This window comes from Engystomops pustulosus, chromosome 8 (genome assembly GCF_040894005.1).
Source record: "Engystomops pustulosus chromosome 8, aEngPut4.maternal, whole genome shotgun sequence".
Taxonomy (NCBI): Eukaryota; Metazoa; Chordata; class Amphibia; order Anura; family Leptodactylidae; genus Engystomops; species Engystomops pustulosus.
The window spans coordinates 68,865,075-68,885,354 of record NC_092418.1 but is presented as its reverse complement, the minus strand read 5'-3'; the positions used below and the strand labels follow the sequence as shown (position 1 = coordinate 68,885,354).

Here is a 20,280-nt window from a genome sequence, read left to right as displayed (position 1 = left end):
TACCCCAAGCTCTTGGAATACTTGACAGACATATGCCTTAGGAGGGATCCATTGCATGTATGGCCAGTGATGATGACATCCATTGTAATGATTCTAAAGGAATATAAAACCCCCTTTTTTGTGTATCACTTCGGACAGTATGGTGGAGAAGGCATATATAAAGCCCCATTTTTACTTGTTTTTAAGATTTTTGGGGGCGTTAATGCTGGAAACTATAGCCAAAATCTCCACTAGGTCAGACCTGGTTTAAATAGGTCTGACCCGTTGGAGATTACAGCCTTTTAGTATATTTTTCATGCATGTGGACCGGAGCCACTTGACCCACAGTTCCTGGTAAACTTTCACAGGAAAAGCAAGTATAATATGAGTGACTCTATTGGGGCCAATCCGGTGTCATTTTCAGATCAGCAGAGAACCAACATTGCCTTAATAGCTGCAGCACTCTTCCTGCGTTTTGTCACTTTTTTAAACGCATCCAAAATGCTTTTTGAAACAAATAGCCATCATGTAAGTAATGTAAAACATGATGGCTATGTTGTACTCATCCCAAAACACATGCAAGCCCCTCCCACTTAAGTGTTTAAACGCAACCTAAAGGCCACATGACAATAGACAGCACACGGCCATTTTTCACTTGTGTAAAGAATCTGTTCCCTAAAAAACTGTACAGTGGCCTGAATAATTATGGCTGGAGCACAGAAGTCACACAGACCAGCTGCATACGTAATAAACCATTTAATAAGATTACAAGTAGTTTGTACACACAGTTTCGGATGTGTGGTGTGTCTTAAGATATAGATTGCTTCAAAACAAGCACAGATCAACAGCCAAAATCCTAAATTGCTCAGACGTTCCTACAAAGAGCAACTTTTCTTCTGCATATAAATCAGTAGTAAGCAGAACAGATGTAGCGTTTTGCTGGATAAGAGCTTAGCAGATGGATGGTTCTTCTATGGCTTGTGCTCCTTCAGTCACAGCTTTTACACACTTAGCCATGGTTTGTGATGCACGAGTTATTGGATCTGCAGAACAAGATAAACCAAAAAACAATGAGCATTGACACTGGACCTTTCATCACCTCCAACACCTTGCAAAGGTTCCGAAATGTTTTTATAAATGCAGACAGTTTTAGCCATGTGCCTCAACTATTTAAGTCAGAAAGACAATAATTTTATGTAGGCGTTTGAGGGCTTGGTTTTTGCAGAATACGTTATATTTTTCAGTTGCACTTTACCTCCAAGAATAGCTGGGTTCTATGGGTCAGTATGATTAGTTCTATAAAACTGATTTTTTTTTTCATTGCTGTTTTCCCAATACCGCATAATATGAAATAAAAATATATTGTTTGTGTCACCATGTTCTGTACTTTCCACTGATGGCACCAGTTGAGAGGTTGATTTTTGCATGCACTTTTTGTTACGTACGTGGGACACACGTACAAAATAATTTCCCCCCCAGGGGATCAAATAAAGTTGTATTTTATCGCATATGACAAGTTTTTCTCTTTTAAAGATTAAAGTTTTTTTTTTTTAATGGAGACCGTTGAAGCTCCCGATTCTCAAATACTGCAGTGTATCCTGACAGTCGTGATCTACATCATTGTAATGAAATTATAGCAGGTCTGTGATTAAGCCACAGCAACACATCTGCTCCCAAAACAGGGGAGCCAATGAGAAGGTGAAATGCTTGAACAACCCCTTAGATGCTGCAGAGTCAACTGACCTTGGTATCAAAATGGTTAAGTACCAACAATCACAATCATCTTTGAGGGTGCCAGATTTGGACTACACCAGGACACCAGCTCAGTACCCTGGGACTCTCCACCTAGCCCCTCACCCAATATATTAGTTCAACATAACACAGAATTAAATAAAGTAAACAAAAATGACTAAGTAGACACATAACTTGAGTATATTTTACACCCAATTAGAAACCATATAAATAGTAATCTATTACTTACCTGTCATATAGAAATCTTTAATTGAAAGCTGAGGAGGTACCAATGGATCAGCAAGTAGCTGTTGGTTAGCCAGCTGAGATAAGAAATAAAAACCTTATTAGAATCACCTGGAGTAATCCATAATATCAGTCTAGATATTGGGCCGCTGGGAGTACCTGGGAGAGCTCTGCTGCCTGTTTGAAGTAATTTGCTTCTTCCACATCATCGTATCGCACCAAGTTTGGCGACACCTCATGTAGCCTACTCCTTACAGCATCAATGGTGTCATATGGGAGGGTTACACCTGCTAACTGTTAGCGCGGGAAAGAAATAATAAAAAGTTACAGACAGAAGGTTCTAGAGCAAGAGGAGCAAGGCTTGGTACTTTGTTTTATATAGTTGAACTTTAATCTTCATTTATGGGTCTGCTCTTTGTATTAAGCAGATCAGTAGTTGGGGTGGCCCTAAGCCAGTAGATTGGAGCTTTAACTTACTACTAAGGCGACAAGCAACCATCAAAAACTGCCCACAATAGCGCACACTGGGGGGGGGGGGTGTTGTTGGCTTAAATCTACCTCTGATAGAGCACGAATGATTTTCCAGTCTTCTCTCGCCATTCCTGGTGGACTCACTGCAACATATGTTTTCTGTGCTCTGCCTTCTGTGTTAACGTAAGTAGCAGACTTTTCTGTATATGCAGCTCCTGGAAATATGACATCTGCCATAGGAGCCCCTGCATCTCCATGATGACCTGGGTAATAGCAATATAATTATAAGATTAGAAAACCTTGAAAGCTTGTAATTGAAAGTACTTTTTTGTTGGTACATTAAATGCATTGTCATATATAATATTAGCAGTAAAAGGGGATTTTCTGGTTTTATATATGTGACACAGCCATAGGATATGGATAGGCCATTAAGATTGGTGGGGGTGCTGGGGGTCTCACCCCATCCCATCCGCTGAACCAGGATGTGTCAGCTGCAACACACAAGAAGCTCCATTATCGATGTAGTGACTGGCTCAGGTAACTGCAGCTCAGCTCCCAAAGTGAAAAAAGGGCAAAGATCAAACTGCAATCCTTCTATGTGTGGGAGTACCCTGCGTGCCAAGGACAGACATCTATATGATGACAGAATTATAAAACTGGCACACACATGATAATATATGGCTCTGTCACTTACCTTGGTAGATAATAAAGGAGCCTTTTGGCAAATCCTGACGAGTGATGCACCCAGCATCTGCCCCAAGGAGGAAAAGAACTTTTGGAGGATTTTTGCGAATGGCATCCACCCCTGGTTTATAGCCCAAATCAAGAGCAGCAACTTGACTGGCAACTCTGATGTGACATTAAAGGAATAGTTAAAATGTATTATGCAGCACCATTGCAGTGGTACATACTATACTATATACTAAGAGCACACACAAAGACCAGGATGAGCTTCACTGCATCACAAGTCATTCACAGTACTGTATACTGTTCTATGAGCGCTACAGAATGTGATGGTACTATATAAAGATTATAATTATTTACTGTAGTACTGTAGCAATTATAGATTTTTACTGAAGAACATTTGCATTTTTGTGTTACTGTGTCTCCCCAATCTAAATCTGTAGGCAACAGCATTGAATCTCAGTATCCTGCGGCTATTATTTCTCTGGCCTGATGATGCTGGAGTTGAAACACATAGCCTAATGAAAGGTCTTTACCATACACTCTACTGGACCCAAAATCAAGTACAATCTAATGAATGGTATATCTGCAGTATTCACATTAGCAGATCTTTGTGTATACATTTACCTGTGCAGAATGTTAAGCACTTTCCAATTCTCAGAGACCCCACTACTGCTCCTGGCATTTTGTGCGAGAGTAGATACAGCGGCATGAATGGCTGCTCCATCCTTGCGTTGCAAAGCACTGCTGCCTAACACAATCATGGGCTTTTTCGCCTGGTTAAGAACCTACAGCAAAAATAAACATCATCATCAATACACTTTTCTTATACAAATTCTGAACATAAAAGATCCACTGCTTACAACGTACCTTACTAAATGGATGTTTTCCGGTTGAAAGATCTTTGATAATCTGAGGAGAGTCACCCAAATGATCGTAAGTGTAGGTCAGGTCCACAGGACTTCCCACTACAGCTACTTGGAGGTCATTGTGAAGCCAGCTTAATAGAAGAACAGGATTCATTTATTTGAATTACATTATTACTGAAAATAAAACCTAGTAGAAAGACAGCACGGTGGCTTAGTGGTTAGCATTACAGCCTGGGGACCTGGGTTCAAGTCCCAGAGTCAACATCTGCAAAGAGTTTGTATGTTCTCTCCATGTTTACGTAGGTTTCCTCCAGGTCCTCTGGTTTCCTCCCACACTCCAAAACATACTGGTAGGTTGATTAGATTGTGGGCCCCATGGGGACAAGGGCCAACTTGGCAAACTGTGTAGCACTGTGTAATCTGCGTGCACTGAAAGCTGGACAAAATCAAGTGAACTTGACGAAAAAACGATTACAAACCATATTCTTTTGGGCTCTGGTTTTGCAGCTTTCGTTGTGCTCTCTAAATTACACCACCTCTTTTTTTCTTTGGGTCAGTGCGATTACAGGGATGCCAAATTTATATAGGTTTTAAAACATTTTGTAAAAAAAAAATCTTGTGATGCTAATAACCTGTGCAGAATTTGGCATATGAAGCTGTGTGAGGTGAGGTTTTATGGGACAAGTTGATGTTTCCTTTAACCTAGTATGTTTATGTTTTTTATTGTTTAATTTTTTTAATCGGTTCTATGGAAAGGGGGGTACAGGGTGATTTGAACGTTTAGGGTTTTTATTTATTTTTCTAGACTCCCTATTAAGCCATCGCTGAAACCGGAGCACGTACACTTTCGTTTTGGTCACCCTGGCCTCCCAGGTGTTTTCATGGTTCCCAGAGAAGCAAAATCCCTTAGCGGGAGATGCTTTGTGTGTTACATATTCACGCCAGGCCTATGAGCCGATAGCACAGTGCGTTACATAGGGTAATGCAGGGTGAAGAGGAAAAGGTATTGGGCACACATGTGAGAATATAACAGCATCTTTGCCACTGTAACAAAAAAGACCAGTGCAGATAACACCAATCCTCCTCACTTTCCAGAAGGGAAAATATGAGATAATCAAAAGCATTATTAAAAAGGGACCCTTCCCTCCACTAAATACCAGAGCATCACAATAGTGAAATTTCTTTATTTTCTATGTTTTGTACACATTTTTGTGCATTAAAAGCAAATACTACCGTATTTTTCAGACTATAAGGCGCAGCATCAATAAATGCCAGGTAAAACGTCTAGGCTCATATATAAGGCACACCGGATTATAAGGCGCACCTGATTATAAGGATGATTGACCAGCAGGTGGCAGACCTGTGCAAAGTTCAAAGCAGCTGTTATCTGTAAGTACGGTTCTTATATAAGGCGCACTGGACTATAAGGCGCACCTTCGATTTCTGAGAAAATTGAAGGAATTTTTTATACGCTTTATAGTCTGAAAAATATGGTATGTTTTAATTGCGATCTCCAATAACTTGGGATTATTTAAAAAATATATATAATCACTGGCATCAACTTCCATGTGTTTCCCTTCCCTTCCATCCTATGAAATTAAAAAACAGTATGTGCTCCATCGGAGGTAGTTATAAAAAAAATTGTTTAAAAGGACCAGAAAAGTCACATAATGATAGAATATTAGTGACCAACCTCTTGCGAATTCTTGCATTAAATAGTGGAGCTTCATATCGCGGATTGGTACCAATAAGCAGTAAAACGTCAGCCTCTTCTACACCACCAATCCTTGAATTCAGCAGATAATTTGACCGCAGGTCTGTGCTATATTTTAGGGGAAGAAAAATTAAGAACGAAAACTGTATTAATGAACACCTACTGCAACATCACAACAGGATGTGTTGGCTCTGCAAGACAACCCCATACCATATGCCCCATCATGTCCTTGAATTTAAAATCCAGTAAATGGGAGCTGAGCTGCAGTCACACAGCTCAGCCATGGCACAGAATGGAACATGTGGCTGATCAGATATTGAGGACCTAGTGTTAAGATTAAAGGACTGCTTGGTTTGTTTCTTGTTAAAAGGGTGTGTCTCTATACAATAAAGTTTAATTTTAATTTGAAATGTAATGTACAATCTCTTACCCAGCTCCGGAATTGGGGAACACTTCTTCAGTGCACAGGTTATCTGAATTCAGACGATTCAGCAGATCTTTAAGTGCAACAAGAGCCTCAGCATCCACCAATCCTCCAGCAATGGCCGCTACATCATTTCCCTGGACACTTTGTAACTAGAACAGACATTGTTTTGTACAGATTGTCATCTGTCAACAGGACTCGGAAGCTAACAACAACATTTATGGGGCTGTTCTTCCGGGAATCTTCTATAAGGAATCAGAATTGGCTGACATTAGGTGAAGGTGTAAGATCAGTGATCCGCCATACTTACCACGCCCGCCACCTTAGTCAGGACATCTTCCCAGGAAGCCTCAACCAGATAGCCATTGTCATCCTTGATCATCGGTTGAGTAAGTCTTTGGCGCTTTAAACCATCATAAGCAAACCTGTTCACAGAGAAATTATCTGCTTTAAATGATAGAGAAAGGGATTAATATGTATATGCATAGTAGTGAAGGGTTGGTGGACTTTACCTGGTTTTGTCAGAGATCCATTCCTCATTGATATCCTCATGCATTTTAGGCAATATTCTCATTACCTCTCCACCTCTTGTGCTGACCACAATGTTACTACCCAGAGCATCCAGAACATCAACAGATTCGGTTTTCCTGAAAATATAGGATAATAATTATGGCACGCTATATTGACAAACCATAAATGTCCGAATACTAGCACTCAACTGTAGACTGCATTGTCATGGCATGTTGGATCAATAAAATAATAATATCGCATTGACAATTTAATATAAAATAGATAATGTGGATTTTAAATGATCTTATGTGATAAGCAGAGCAGCCAATACACAGATTGAATGTTTCAGGACTCTACCTACCTAGTTTCCCAGGGTCGTGCGGTGAATGCATAAGGCTTAGAAGTTAATGCTCCGACTGGGCACAAATCTATGACGTTGCCAGACAACTCGGACATAAACATCTTCTCTATGTAAGTGCCAACTTGCATTTCATTTCCTCTACCTGTAGTTCCAAGGTCATCCACACCAGCAACTTCACTGGCAAATCTGGAAGACAATCACATTCATAAACTTTTCAGACAGCAAGTTTTAATAGACTACCAATAGTTTGATCTATTCCACATTTAAACAGAAAAGTTTTAGTAGCAGAAGCTTAAGCTTGGCCACTTTAACATCTGCACCAGAACTCCCCTAGAAATGAATAAAAGACCATGGAGACATGAGTTGTGATGGGTCTGATGGCAGGATGCACTGAGGACAGATTGTGAGTTACATTTTGACAAAAATTAAGTTTTAGAAAGTGGAGAATATACTCTGGAATTCTGGTTAGCAGAGAGATGATGTCTGGGCCAGAGATATAGATCTGTGTGTCATCTGCATTGGCCAAAGGTGTAGATGTAGAAGAATAAGTTTCCTGGGCAAGAGCTTTGCAAGACATCAACAAGGAGGGGTTGAGGTGAAGTGGCGCCATGAGAATTAGACAAAGTCTGGTTGGAGAGTTATACGGAAATCCACGAAAGTGATACCAAAAGAACAAAGCGTCTGCAGCAGGAGAGAATGGTCAACAGTGTCACAGGCAGAGGACAGCTCAAGGAGGAGGGTGGCGTTTTTCCTCGGCAGACAGTAGGTCATTGGAGACTTTGGTAAGGCCGGTCTCAGTGGAGTGATTGGTTTGGAAACCAGATTGTAGTTTCTCAAAGAGTGCGTTGGAGGAATAGTAGGAGGATAGTTCAAGATGGACAAGTTATAGGAGTTTTGAAGCAAATAGAAGTCGTGAGATAGGGCGATAGTTGAGTACAGAAGATGGGTCCAGAGTCTTTAGGATGGGTGCGACAGTTGCATGTTTATAGCCTCCTCACAACACCCTCTGGGCTCTGTACCACTGATCCCAGGACATAAACTGATAGTTTAGGCAAAAAAAAAAAGTGCAGTCGGAGAATCTCACGCATCTGCAATGTGTCGCGGCCGGCTGCTCAAGACTCTGTGACTGTGCATGTGTGGATACCCGTTAGTGTTGCCGCGGCTGTCCGTACCTTTGACACATTGCAGCTCACCGGCTCTCGGTCCAAGGAGAAGGAACGCAACGAAGATGGAGGCGTGCAGAATCGCCAGGGTGAAGCGTCAAAACTGCATTTGCATAGATTATAAAATCCTTTTTCATCCAAAACTATTGCCTTTTGTACCTAAACAAAATATATCCCGGGATCAGTGGTACAGAGCCCAGAAGGTGGTGTGAGGAGGTCATTTCAGCTAGGATCCAGTGGTAGATTACCTTTAAAGAGATGTGTTACAGCTGGGACAAGCATAGTGGTGAGGTTGGGGACAAGGTTTGATGGAAAAGTGAGGAGTGAGCCTGACAGCATGGAGGAAACAGGAGACGCATTGGAATTCCTGGTTGGGTATCAATGAGTGAGAGTTCAAACTCTGCCCGATGATGTGGTTGTGATATAAGATAAGAAGATCAATTAAATAATCCTGTTTTGCTTATATATAGCCGAATACAGCCTGCTTGTATGACAGGAGGTCTTCCTTCAAGAGGGATTTCTTCCGCCATTCAGCAATCTTGGCACTTTGCATCAAATGTTTTTTTTTAGGTTGTTGTGCCAGTGCTCATAGAGGTCATAGGCAGGGAACAAGCTCTGTAACATGATAGAGCATATGACCGTGGGTTACCTTTACAAGACAAATCGTTAATGGAAATCTACCACGAAAATCCAGCATGATAAACCAGTGACACTTACTCATAGATCCAGGCACCGTGACTGTGGTAATCTTCTTATATTTGTTATCCATGGCCTCCTTCCTTCTAAATTCAACTTTTAACATTACGCTAATGAGCTACACTAGAACCTTTGTGACCTGGCTTAACACCCTGTTACACTGTCTCACCCTCCTCCCTCAGCATTATTGCAGGGTTAGGGTTAGTGAGCAGGAAGTGTTCACTGCACAAGTGCTGAGGAAGGTGCAACAACCTGTAAAGCCAGATCACAGAGCGTCTGGACCATCATGCTCATTAGCATAATTTTAAAAGTTGATTTTAGAAGGCAGGAGGCCATGAGCAACAAAAATAAGTCGCAGTGCCTGGGTCTATGAGTAAATGTTCATGGTAGATTTTGTATGCTTAAAGAGGTTTGCCCATGAAAGAAAGTTCACAAATTTTAATCTCCTAGTGATGTTTACAAAATACAGATGGTTTTTACCCCCTTGCTTTTCCATTTTACTCCATTTTATTGCTATTTTAGCTTCTAGGAAGTGTGTATGTGTGAATGCAGGGAGGAGGGGCTGAGGAGCAGAGAGGGATTGCAGCGAGCAGAAAGGAGAAGATTTTTTCATGAGAAGTATCTGCCCTGATCGACCCTAAACCAGAAGATTTACGGTTGAATCCTGGGGCAACCAAAATTGTGTACTGAGAGACTGAGACAGGTTGGAATTATATCGGTGAAATGCAGTTTTTTCTGTGAATTAGAGAATTTGTTATTTTGTTATCTTGAGTATATTTAAGAATCATGTCTTCGTGGGAATACCCCATTTAAAGGAACAGTAAATATAGCAGTTACCGAATACATCTTGTACATTGAATGCAGCGCGTCATGATGGTCTTAACCAAAGGCCCAATGTTCTTATCCTCCACTGCACGTTTTCCTTCAGTAAATCTGCTTCTATCACTGCCAAACATCATAGACTGATCCTGCAGAAAAAAAGGCAGAAAAACCTCAACATTCCTCCCACACTATCCTTTATTGGTAATAACAGGAACATAATATCACTGCAGTACTGAAGCAATGCTCAATGCATGCACACATTACCAATTCACTTTACCTGCAAATCACATTCTCCTCCTTGATCACAAATAGGACAATCCAGGGGGTGGTTTGCCAGCAAAAATTCCATGACTCCTTCCCTAATCGATACAAAGGACAGTTAAATAGGTCAAAATAATTACTCTGATTTCTAGTGATCTGTGGGGGTCCCATCACTGAGACCCCCACTGATCAGCAAGTTAGGCTAAGGATACAGGTTAAATGTCTTTTTGCAATACCTTGCTTTCCTGCTCTTTTCTGAGTTTGTCAATATATTCCAGCCTTTCATGACAGGCATAGCACACGCAGCTACAGGCTAAAAAGAAGAAGATTGCAAAAGGTAAAAACAAAACAAGCTTCCCTTTCATTTTTGTATTTTTCTGACTATTTGACCATGTTGCAGGTTTAGAGCCAGACATATCTTACTGCTACAACTCAATAAGGCTGCCAGATACCACTAGCCAAAACAGATTGATGCACGCATTGTTTTACAAACCTTGGGGGCTTTCTCGATTTCTACAAGACACATACGACAATTTCCAGCTACAGACAACCGTTCATGGTAACAGAAGCGAGGTATCTGTACGCCCACCTTTTCACAGGCCTGAAAAGACAAAAGTCAATTACCTTTTCTTTAACATATATAAAAAAATTCTATTATTAAGCAGAGAAAACCAAATCTGACAACTGTGTCACAGGTGCCTTCAGGAGCATTCACCAAATAGTCCAAAACGTCATGAAAGACGGTAAGTGACAGACAATATAACAGAGGCCCAATTAACCCCTTCTCCAGTTAATGTTTTTTTCTGGGCTCCCTTGTTGCCCGGCATTAAAAACATCTAGGGCTTCAGTTATCTTCAAAAAAGTGAGCTCTTGATATTAAAATTAGTTTGGGATCGGTTTAGATCAAATTTTTCCTACGGTTCAAATTTTAGAATCAAAATTTGAACACAATCTCACAGAAATGTAGGGGTTTTGGTCACCATCTATAATCTTTTTTTTTTTTTTTTTAATTTTGCACAAAACATTATTGGGTTCATCAATATAAAAAAAATATCCAACTGACTACTAGCTAGTTCAGTAATGATCAATCCATGGCCACCAGATTGAGCAGGAGATGTGACTATGACTTATTTTACAATGATAGCCAGATGAAATCACAGCAAACAGAGATGTTATTACTGATCCAATATATAGGAGATGTGTCAGGTTAAGTCAAGTTTAGTGTTCAATTTTAGAAATATGACTTTCCTTATTTGTTAATGTTCATATAAAATTGTAAAACTGCATTGCTATACCGTACCTGCAGCACTGTGGTGCCAGGCTCAACCATTACTGGTTTGCCATCTACAAAAACCTCCAATAGGTTGCTGGCAGCTGTGCTTGTCGTCCGGACTGGTAAGGAAAGAAAAATAAAATAGAGATCATAATCATGATATCATTTAATATGCAAACTACATCTATAAAGGACTAAAGATTAAAGAAAGTCCAATATCTATTCCAAAAGGTGCAACTAGAAGACCAATCCATGAACAATATACTCACCATTGTTTTTGGTGGCACTTGTCAGAGCCCTGCGAACAGCGGGGAAAAGCAGCATGGCGCTGAAAATAAAAGGATAACACACAAGATTAATATGAAATACATTTAATATTGCCACTATTGAATGGATTTCCCAAGGTTCTCAGAAATAAAACTTAATGGGTTTCACAACTTTTCAAGTTATCTCCTACCCACAGGATAGCCGATTAGTGACGGCCCCCATAATCACAAGAACAGGACCCACAGGAATTCAGAGATCAAAAGGTCTCACTTTCATTAACAGGTGAAGAACCAGAATACACGCTGTGGTAACTTTTTTGGTACTCCCACACAACTGAATGGAAGGACACGTGCCCAGCCTGGCGCTCCATCAATTAGTGAGGAGGGTACTGCAGTTCTCTGTAGCAATGTATGGTCCTGTTCTTGTGGTTGGTAGCAGTCAGATAATCACCTCTCAGTTTGGTATCCTCTATATGGTGAATAGGGAATTACTTTAAAAGTTAGGAAATATAAGTATGAATCAAAATATTCAGATAAAGTTTGAGAAACTACACTGCTACCTCCAGCCCTGCTGCAGCGCAACAAAACAAAGCAGCCGCGTCCTCCTCCAGGTCCGGCATCATGGCAGGCAGCTTCCCCCAGTTATTGGAAGGGTCTTTGGAGGTATTTTGGTGTGTTTTGCACTTAAGATTTATTATAGACATTTTTCATAAATGTGGTTTTATTTTGGCATATGCAGTGTTAATGTCTGAACAGGATTTACAAGGCTTTGCCTAAAAAGTTGCAGAAACTCTTAACCAGTTCCTAGGTGTATCCTGTATTAGCGAGGACTGGAGAAAGTCCATTACAAACATTTCTTCCACATCTGGATTCACAGGATAAATCTGAAGCGGCTTGTCGGACAGATCATTTGTGCCAACTAAGAGTCACAAAGCAGCAGATGTGCCAATCATGAGAGAACTATCCTCCAGCAGTTGTTATTGGGTTTGTTGTGCAGCTGCTACCCGGCATGTAACGTTACCTATACATTGTATGTGCATATACCAGCACTGCCCCCGTGCAGCCTGGCACACATGCCCCCACTGCCCAGCACACACAGCACGGGGCATGCACATAGTGTATGGCAGAGGGTGCCCGGGGATGTGCCCAGCAGTGCTCCGAGCTGTCAAGGGCATGAGAGTCACCCTGCAGCGCGTGCACGTCCTCCTCCAGCCGGAGCTCTCACCCGTCACCAGGCTACAGGCAGACGAGTGCCCGTCCCCCCGCCACCTCACACTCACCCCGCTTACTTCCCTCAGGGGTCCTGCGGCTATTTGGCCTTACAGACCACAGCGGCGTCAACTTGCCCCGGTCAATATGGCCGCCTCGTCAATCTCCGTAGCCGTTCGGAAAAAGCAGCGACCTCTTCGGCAATTTCCGGCAAATACTACAACAACTTCCGGGAAAAAGCCGCGCATTCCCTTATTACAGGTGTCTATTACGGGAATACACAGTATAAGAACCGCACGCGGAATTGTATTTTATTATCAGAATTTTATTTTATCCCTTACAAAAATGACGGACATACAATCAGGCGCCTGACGGGCTAACAGATGCGGGCCTTGGCTGAGCTCCTCCCATACGTCACGTGATGGGCTGAGGACGTCACGACTATAAAGCTGCCGGCGCCGGGCCTGAGGTTCTCTTTCGCACGTTTCCTCTCCGTGTAGCAGTCACTCAGCAGCAGACATGGGGTTCGGAGATCTGAAGTCCGCCGCCGGCCTCAAGGTCCTCAACGAGTTCCTGGCCGACAAGAGCTACATCGAGGGGTCAGTGCATGGAGTGACTGTCTCCGCGGCTTCTGTGTGTCTGAGCGCGGCCCCGGCCATTGTCCTGCTGCCGGCCTGACACGTGGACAGCTCCTGATATTAGCGGCCAGAGCTTATACTATGGGGATGACACGACAGGGTTCTGACAGCGGCTGCTCCCAGGGCAATACGTGATCGGGCAAGAGGGCAACTCCTGCAACACATGATGGAGGATGAGTGTGTGGGGGCTGTTGCAGCACATGATGGTGGTGTGTGTGTGGCGACTGCTGCAGCACATGAAGCCGGTGGGGATGCATGTGCGTGGTGGCTGCTGCAGCACATAATGACGGTGGGGATGTGTGTGTGGCGGCTCCTGCAGCATGTGATGGCAGTGGGGTTGCATGTGTGTGGCGACTGCTGCAGCATGTGATGGCAGTGGGGTTGCATGTGTGTGGCGACTGCTGCAGCACATGAAGGCAGTGGGGATGCATGTGCGTGGTGGCTGCTGCAGCACATGACGGTGGGGGGGGGGGGGGGTGTGGCGGCTCCTCCAGCATGTGATGGCAGTGGGGATGCATGTGTGTAGCGACTGCTGCAGCACATGATGGTGGTGGGGATGCGCGTGGCAGCACTGATCTCCTGTGGAATGACTGGCTTGCAACAGTAGTCATAATCTGCATATACATCCAGGAGATGCACGCCTGGCTCTACCTATGGATGCTAGGGGTGTTGGCACCCTTCCTGGTGTATGCTGTAACTGCACCCCAGTTACCCCAGAATGGCAATATAAACATGCAGGTCTTGACACCTTTGGTTTTGAGTGATGGGTTGAGATCTGTCAAGTGATGAAACTTGAGCAGTAGATGTACTGTCCCCTTGCACACTGGATCTGCATGAGTGTCTCTTATACATGGCAGACGTAGGCCTAGTCCATGCCTGGTGCTGTAAAGGTTTCTGCCCTCTAAGGGCGGTGGCCAACACCCTAATTCTTGGTACACAAACTAACCCTCCACTTTTTTGGCACTTAACCTTGTGGTTGGGGGTCAATATACACCCTAGGTCATGCCACACTGCTATGCCTTAAACTGGTATTTCAGAAGCTGAGGCCTGTGTCAGTATCTATTGGGAGGCAAGGAACATAACTAGGTCATCCCTTTAAAGTGCTGATCACCATAGCTTCTAGCTGTACAATACTGGGGTGGTAGATGGTCTTGTGTAAGTCTTGATCATGTATGTGGTAAAGTAACTTACCCCTGTCTTGTCCTCTAGGTATGTACCCTCCCAGGCTGACATAGCTGTCTTTGAAGCTCTATCTGGTGCTCCCCCTGCTGATCTATTCCATGCACTGCGCTGGTACAACCACATCAAATCTTATGAGAAGCAAAAAGGCAGGTAAGTGACCTGGATTGTGATTGTATGCTGTCAGATGTGTAGAGGGTTATATGTGCTGAGCACAATGCTTATTGTAGTAGAGTGCCTATGCAGCTATGCATTCAGTGACGTGTGTAACCACTGGCTGGTAATATGATGAATGAACTTTATCACCATCTTTCGGCTGATAAGTGATGCAAATGTTCTCTCTGACTTGACCAGCTGTGTTTAGCTGCTGCCCCTTTCAGAAATGCAGAAAGGATAACTACACTAGATGGAAAGCTCTGAAGGCACCTCCTAAACCTCTACTCAAAGGGATTGTATAACCCGAAAGTCAAATCTAAAAATGTCATAAAACTTTTAAAGAAATTTACCACCAGGATGAAGGATTGTAAACAAAGCAGACTTCCAGTGGGGACACGCACCAGTTGTAAAAATTCTGCTCTTCTTTAAGCTGTTTATGCCCTTGTTCAGAAAAATGGATTAAATTATCATATTAACACTAAGGGGCTCCATTAAAACTCATGGAGCCTGGAGCCCCTCGGGCTTGTTGGCATCATTGGTTTACTATCCTTGATCCTGGTGGTAGATGCCCTTTAAAGAGAACCCGTCATGCAAAATAACCCCCCTAAACTAAATATATTTCCATAAACTGCCATTAGAGAGCATTGCCTCTATCCCTTCATTGTCCCTCTACATGCCTGTAAACCTAAGCAATGAGGTCCTAAAGCTGTATGCAAATGACCTGTGAAATGTCCAATGAAGCATTAGCATATTCAAGCTGTCCACTCTATTCATGAGTGGGAGGCACAGCCACACCCCCAGTGCTTGACTGACAGCCTGTATAATGATGTGCTTCCTGGTGCTGGCGCCCCCTGCAGCCTGTGTGTGTATAGGAGAGATACAGCAGCTCCAGGCAGCCATGTTACAGCAGAACATGTCAGATTCATGTGTAGCTGATGTCTGTGTATTAGGAGGATGCAGCATGTCAGCAGGTACAGCACTCACACTAGCCATGCTTTACTATACATTACACACAGACATGAGCAGGGGGAGGGGAGGGGTAACAGGGGTGACATCACTGCCTCTGACCATGTGACCAGCCTCATTTATATGATAAAGAATAGATGATTTTATAATGATTAATGTATGAAATGACTATATAAAGGCTGGGATGGGATCCTTGTGAGCTGCTCCAACAGGTAGTAGTGACAGGACAAGTGACACAGACCTGATGACAGGTGTCCTTTAAGTACTATTCTCAGTCTTGCCACTAGGCTTAATAGTCTGACACTTTCTGTAGAAAAGGCATTATAGCCTCTAGAATAGATAGCACAGCCCATCTACAACTAGTCTGCTCCAGGGCACTGCTTTTTATGGCTATGAGGTTGCTGTTACTGGACCCAGGCAAGATGTAAGCTTCCAATACATATTCAAGAAATAAAAAAAATTCCATAAAGTAACTTCTATATTTTTAAGGCATCGAGAGCTGGCAATTCGTTCTCTAGTTAACATTGGCTCAAGCCATATGCTGGTCCCTGTGGTTGTGCTTCACTTCCTGCTGATCAGTGACTTGACAGTCTGTTTAAAACAGCCTGATATTTCATGATTACCTTAGATTCTGCACATGACTGATTCTATATATATTTTATTTTTATTTTTTTCTCCTTTCTTTATAGCCTACCTGGAGTGAAGAAGCCTCTGGGCAAGTATGGCCCAGTGAATATTGAAGACACAACAGACAGTGCCTCTAAGAATGCAAAAGAGGACGATGATGATGACATTGACTTATTTGGCTCCGATGAGGAGGAGGTAAGTGCATCCTACAGACATGGTCCCCATAATGGAAATGATTGGTCCCCTATAAACTCTACAAGGGTCCATTATACACCAAATGAACAGAGCAGCCAGTCTGACTGGACCCCATTCCATGCGCACTAAGGTTTTCTCTAGCAATTGGTAACATGATGAATGAACTTGATCACCATCTTTCGGCTGATATGTGATGTCCATGTTCTTTCTGAGTTTACAAGTCTCCACCTGTTGTGTCCTGCTGCTGAATCTTTCATGTGATGGATATGCATTTCATTACAGGAAAGTGAAGAATCTAAGAGAATTAGAGAGGAACGCCTGGCACAGTATGAATCCAAGAAATCAAAGAGTAAGTGGCCTTTTCTTCCATTCTTTAGTTGTGCTCATGTGGAAGTCATTTGCCAACTTGTGCTGTTTGGCTTAGTCAAAATTGATTTGTAAGGGTTATCCTGGAGATGGGGGCTTTGTCCACAGATACTGGTCTGGAATTGTGTTGTGATGTGGCAGTTCCAGCATTCCTCCTGTGGTACAGAAACTTGTCTTGCAGACATTATTTCCTTCTCAGTTGATCTGAACAGGACGATCTGTAGAACAAACATGTATATGAGTATGTGGATTACTTGCAGCACTAGCTTATGGCCAATAACCCTGCGTAGGAATCTACCACATTGTATTTCTTTGGCTGAAGTTCATTTGCAGTATATTCTCCTTACAGAACCAACGCTTATTGCTAAATCGTCCATCCTACTTGACGTGAAGCCTTGGGATGATGAAACTGATATGGCAAAGCTAGAAGAATGTGTCAGGAGCATCCAGATGGATGGCTTGGTGTGGGGAGCATGTAAGTACTCATTTACTACAGTCTATTAAACTGGATAGGATCTGTGGCATACATGATGAGATGTTATATCACCATCTTTCGGCTGATGGCAGTGATGACCCTTTTTCTTCTGACTTGCCACATAAATTGATGCAGCATCCAGCTACTGGCTCCAGATATAATCACTGGGGGAGATTTCTCCTACGCAAGCGCTTGAGTGCCAGTGTACGATGGAAACCCTGGCAAAGCCAAATACATAAGTTTGGGCCTTCTAATGTATCCAGTGCCCAAAGCTACATCTTCTGCTAGCCATAGTAGTGTGCGAGACGGATACACACGCACTGGCTGCACTCCCTTCATGCCCCCTTGGTCAATACCTAGCATAAGGGGGCAATTGCAAAGCCCGGTCATTAAACCGCTTTCTCCATGTGTTGGAGGCCTGATAATGTCCTCCACTGTCTTTACCTGTTCCCATCTCGACAGTAAGATGGTGTCGCCAAATGGCTCAAATTAACTACTTTGTCCTTCCTAGCGATATCAATCCTTATGTAAAATAATACTGTTCAAGCAGTGGGGCACATTTGTGTTCCCACTAAGTCCTGGTGGATAAGCTTTCCATTTACTTCAAAGGTCTTCCATGGCTTCTGTTGGTGTCTCTTGACACTTCTGCCATTTGTAGGGTAAGGTCTGGAGACTTTGCAGATTAGTGTATGCAAATGCCAGTGCTCATTACAATGGTTAATCATGGTTTCTCCTCCACAGCCAAGCTTGTTCCAGTTGGTTATGGCATCAAGAAGCTGCAGATCCAGTGTGTTGTGGAAGATGACAAAGTCAGCACAGATGTCCTGGAGGAGCAGATCACAGCATTTGAGGACTTTGTACAGTCAATGGATATTGCTGCTTTCAACAAGATCTAATTCCACTGCTCTTCAGTACTTTAGGCACTTAATAAATAACTTTCTGTAAATAAGTTGTTCTGTCTTCTGTAAGTAACCAGAACAGATAAACACTAAAAATGTTCTGTTTGCCTTGTCTGGCCACAGCGGTTCTCTTTAACCCCTTAAGTTTTACTTCTCTGAGGTTTTATCACTAAAGTGCAATTTGTTACACGGTGAACAAGTCTTCATGCAGCTTCTTTTGAAGCTGGAGTGGAAATGCAGAAAAGGGCATGGTCGTTAAGGGGTTAAAGGAACTGTGGTCAATTGGAACATTGAAATAAATTACTAGTGAGGGTTTCTTGTGCAGCCAGTAAATTTATAGTTGCAAACTGCTATATGCTGCTAATAAAACTGAGTGTATTACAAAAACCCTTAAATTGGATTTATAAACGGAATAAACTGAACACGTGCAATGGCGCGATGCATGAATCGGCACATGGTCAGGGGGCGTCTGTTGCGTCATCAAGAGGCGACGCGTGTCCTGGTGTTCGCCTCATCAGGGTGCCGGACACCATCATACGGCCGCTACGATTTCCGGTTTGTCCAGACTGTTTAACTAAAATCCTTAAAGGAAACCTACCACTTGAAGTGGCAGGTTTTGGTGGAAATACCAGGCACCAGCTCGGGGTGAGCTGGTGCCGGAGCTTATTTTTGTTAGTGTTTTAAACCCCGGTATAGTCTGCGCTTTACCGTGCGCGCGGCTACATAGGAAGTGAAGGAGAGCCGCGCGCATGGTAAGCGCCGAGCGCGTACCTCCCTGCACCGGCTATAAAGTTTAAAAAGTGTTTTATACCGCGGTTTAAAACACTTAACAAAAATAAGCTCCGGTATTTCCATCAGAAACCTGCCACTACAAGTGGTAGGTTTCCTTTAAGGAAGAAAGATTGTCCTTAATGGACGAAATGAGAACCGCAATTAAAGAGGAAGTATCCTCTATTGCCGCCCATTTACCTGAACCACCTAGAAAAAAAGTTGGGCACCTCCTCCTTCTAATGATCAAGGACACACTTAAATTATCTAGGTCTTCAGAAGCAAATAAATATTAACCCCTTATCACGACACTAGTTTTCAGCTCAATGACCAGACTTGAGTTTTCAAATCTGCCCTGTCTCACGATAATTGGTTATAACTTTGGAACGCTTTAACACATCCCGGTGATTTTGAGAATGTTTTCTCATGACACATTGTACTTCATGTTAGCTATAAAATTTAAGTGATAAGTTCTGCGTTTCGTTCTGAAAAAAAAAGTAAAAATTTGGCAAAAGTTTGTAAAAATTCATTTTCCAAGTTTGAAATGTTCTGGTTTCCAGACAAGATGTAAAACTACCCAAAAAGTTTCATAATTAACATTTACGGAATATCTGCTTTATGTTGGGATGATATTTTATGCTTCCGGTCATTTTTCTAGGATGTTATGAGGAGCAGAACTTTAGGTGCGATTTTTCTTATTTTGATGAAAATTGCCAAAACTCACATTTTGAGGGACAACTCAGCTTCCAAGTGACTTTGAGAGGCCTAAATAATAGTAAAACCCCATGAATTACCCCACTATAAAAACTTCACCCCTCAACGTATGTGAAACAACTTCTATTAAGTCTATTAACCCTTTAAGTGTTTCACATGGGTCAAAAAATATGGACCTGCGATTTAGAAACTATAGAATTTTTTTTGGAAAATACGTTCATTTAGGCCAAAACTGACATTTTCAGAATAAATTAAATGATGAAACGCACTGCAACGCTTGATGCCCAATTCCTCCCGAGTGTACTGATACCCCATATGTGGTGGTGACTGCTGTATGGGCGCACGGCCGAGTATAGAATGAATGGAGGCGCTATTCACGTGGTGATACCAAATATGTACATTTTTCTTGTGTTTTATTTTATTTGCATTTTATGTGTTACTGGGGAGATTATGTGACTTTTATTTAATTATATTATAAAGATTTAATATTTTAACTTTTTTTACATTTTCTACTTCTTGGCTTGAATAAGCGATCATCCGATCGCTTATTCAAGCCTTTACACTGCAATACACTTGTATTGCAGTGTACAGTGAAAGTAACTGCCAGGAGGCGGAACC

At 42.4% G+C, this 20,280-nt stretch overlaps 2 protein-coding genes across 2 annotated transcripts; one reads left to right on the top strand and one right to left on the bottom strand.

Annotated features, from left to right (window-relative positions):
- Positions 1-720: 720 nt before the first annotated feature.
- NDUFS1 (NADH:ubiquinone oxidoreductase core subunit S1) lies at positions 721-12,909 on the bottom strand. The gene is made up of 19 exons (XM_072121083.1): positions 12,751-12,909; positions 11,474-11,532; positions 11,232-11,323; positions 10,425-10,532; positions 10,168-10,244; positions 9,948-10,029; positions 9,686-9,816; positions 6,990-7,175; positions 6,631-6,765; positions 6,429-6,543; positions 6,125-6,270; positions 5,674-5,802; positions 3,982-4,111; positions 3,739-3,899; positions 3,122-3,276; positions 2,515-2,690; positions 2,116-2,250; positions 1,961-2,033; positions 721-1,022 (listed from the first exon to the last, which is right to left on the bottom strand). Exons 2-19 carry the CDS (start codon positions 11,526-11,528, stop codon positions 931-933), a joined length of 2,178 nt encoding a protein of 725 aa, XP_071977184.1. The 5' UTR covers positions 11,529-11,532; positions 12,751-12,909; the 3' UTR covers positions 721-930.
- A 209-nt stretch (positions 12,910-13,118) lies between these two features.
- On the top strand, positions 13,119-18,230 carry EEF1B2 (eukaryotic translation elongation factor 1 beta 2). Its single transcript, XM_072121084.1, has 6 exons — positions 13,119-13,278; positions 14,527-14,649; positions 16,308-16,440; positions 16,723-16,789; positions 17,156-17,281; positions 18,023-18,230. Exons 1-6 carry the CDS (start codon positions 13,199-13,201, stop codon positions 18,175-18,177), a joined length of 684 nt encoding a protein of 227 aa, XP_071977185.1. The 5' UTR covers positions 13,119-13,198; the 3' UTR covers positions 18,178-18,230.
- The last annotated feature ends 2,050 nt before the right edge of the window (positions 18,231-20,280 follow it).